This window comes from Limulus polyphemus, unplaced genomic scaffold (genome assembly GCF_000517525.1).
Source record: "Limulus polyphemus unplaced genomic scaffold, Limulus_polyphemus-2.1.2 Scaffold954, whole genome shotgun sequence".
In the NCBI taxonomy this organism is placed as follows: Eukaryota; Metazoa; Arthropoda; class Merostomata; order Xiphosura; family Limulidae; genus Limulus; species Limulus polyphemus.
In genome coordinates this window covers 211,342-213,551 of record NW_013666564.1, presented here as the reverse complement: position 1 = coordinate 213,551, position 2,210 = coordinate 211,342, and the positions used below count along the sequence as shown (strand labels likewise).

Genomic DNA, 2,210 nt, shown 5'->3' with positions numbered 1-2,210 from the left:
CGTATGACAGTTTCAAGTAGCCTATAACCTTCTTACACATCTATAAAACAAAGAAAAAAGTTTCATCGAAAACGGTGCACTCGTTTTCCCGTGAAAAGCGAAAAAAAACACGTCCGCGAGCGTTACCGACAGACAGAAATTGAGATAAGACTTGTTTCGGCTTCTTTGGTGTATGAATCGTGAAGAAATGCAAAAAGTACACTATTCTAAGCAATGTACAGACAAAACTCTTATTTTATTTATATAGAGATTAAATTACTTCCTGTTCCTAATTCTGCAATTTTTATTTAGAAAAAAAAAACTCTAGCTTTTCCTTTAACAAGAATTTCTAAAAACTTTACTGGGTCACTCTGATACTCTTCAAAACTACAGTTTATCTCGCTATATTAAAACATAACCGAATTCGGTGACGAGGAATCCACTTTGAGATTAATAATGGCTGAAGAGGCTTGAATGGGTAATGAAGAAAAACTTTAATATAAGTTTAACAAGCCATCTTCAGCTATTAAAACATAACCGACTCTCTGGATTCATAACATCCCACGCGTTCAACACCTTATTTATTATTATTTTTTTAAATGTCCATGCTGGCCAGCATTCGGAGTTATACCTCTACAGCGAACACAGCGAAAATAGCCCATTGTATTGTTTTGCGCTAAATCAAACCTCTTTTTCTATTCATGGTTTTTATAAGCTAAAAATCATAAATATTACAAAAATTAATAACGAAAAGTATAAGATATAAACTGAAAATAGACGTAGCACCACCTATAAGTTAATAAAACCAAATCTAAAAATAGTTTAGTTAAAGCAAAAAATAAACACAAAATGTAGTAAGGGCTGAGTTTTAATTAGTTATTTTTAAAGTTGGGCGTAGTAATGAACTAATATTTCGTATTTATGGCATTTTAAATTTTAATACCTTTGACGTTAACACTAACCAACGACATTGATCACGTGACATGTTATTTGCTCCTGTGAAAATGGCGTCGTGTTTTTTTGTGATACAGAAAAGAATAACATTAATTTATTTGTGGGAAGAAACCATTTGTTTACTAGAAGATAGCTCTTCTGGTCCATGCTTTGTTTAAGTGAGCAAGGATGCAACAAGAATTTATTAGAGACAAGCAAGCAAAGAAAAAGAAAGTGAAAACTTGGAGTGAAGCAGCAAAACTTGTAAGTGACTAACAGTAACATGTTAGGCCTAAGTCATAAAATTATTTGATTTATGCAAACTGTGGATTTTTTTATTTGAAACTTTTTACTTTTACTAGTTTTAATACATATGACTACATTCTATGTTATGGCGTAAACATGTCAGTATTCCTGAATCTTCTCACGTGCTAGAAGTTCATTTCGACTTTTTTCAGTTTTGTGACTAGAGTAGAAAGTTATAATATTACTATTAGTATTACTATTATGTAGTATAGATACTCCATAATAGTAATATGGAGTATCTATTTTACTCGGTGTCAGTCAATTGTGACTTTTTGAAATTGAATTTAATGGCCTGTGTTTCAACTCATTATTCCGTTTCGACTGTCAGAGCTATACACTGTAGAATATACTAACAGCAGAAATTTAAATTTGCAGGGCAGGGGGTTTATACTTTATTTCATTATGTGCTTATTTTTGACTGAATAGTTTTTTTTTATTTTTTGTTTACATAGTTTCTATACAATTTACTTATTTTTTAGTTGACATCTCACCATAGTGATTTCAGACTTATACTTTTATATAAGCTACATACACAGTCAATAAATTACTTAAATTTGCAGATGATATTAAGGTCTTGGGTGTTGCTAGCTGTGAAGAGGATGCTGCTGATTTACAAAAGGATTTAGATCATTTAATGAGTTGGGCAAATAAATGGCAGATGGGTTTTTAATTATAATAAATGCAAGATAATTCATAATTATGGGTTATCATAATTTGAATTATATGTATAATTTGGATGGGAATAACCTTAATATTGTTATGAAGGAAAGTGATCTTGGTATAATATTTTATCAGTCTCTAAAGCTATCCAAGCAATGTGCTGTTGCTAGTGGTAAGGCAAATAGGATTTTAGGTTATATGTATAGAAATATTGAATGCAAGTCTAGAGGTTATACTTTCATTGTACAGGTCACTGGTTAGGCCACATTTGGAATATTGTGTCCAGTCTTGTGTTCCTTACCTTAGGAAAGATATTGAATTGTTGGAAAGGG

The 2,210-nt window shown here is 31.3% G+C and overlaps 1 protein-coding gene across 5 annotated transcripts in view; it reads left to right on the top strand.

Annotated features, from left to right (window-relative positions):
- Window positions 1-965: 965 nt before the first annotated feature.
- The window catches only part of LOC106461421 (putative Polycomb group protein ASXL3), a 71,904-nt gene continuing 70,659 nt past the window's right edge, over window positions 966-2,210 (top strand). For all 5 annotated transcript variants that reach the window (XM_022388377.1, XM_022388375.1, XM_022388380.1 and 2 more), the window contains exon 1: window positions 966-1,176. In XM_022388377.1, coding sequence (XP_022244085.1) covers window positions 1,102-1,176 — 75 coding nt within the window. In that variant the 5' untranslated portion in view covers window positions 966-1,101. The remainder of the gene's footprint in view (window positions 1,177-2,210) is intronic.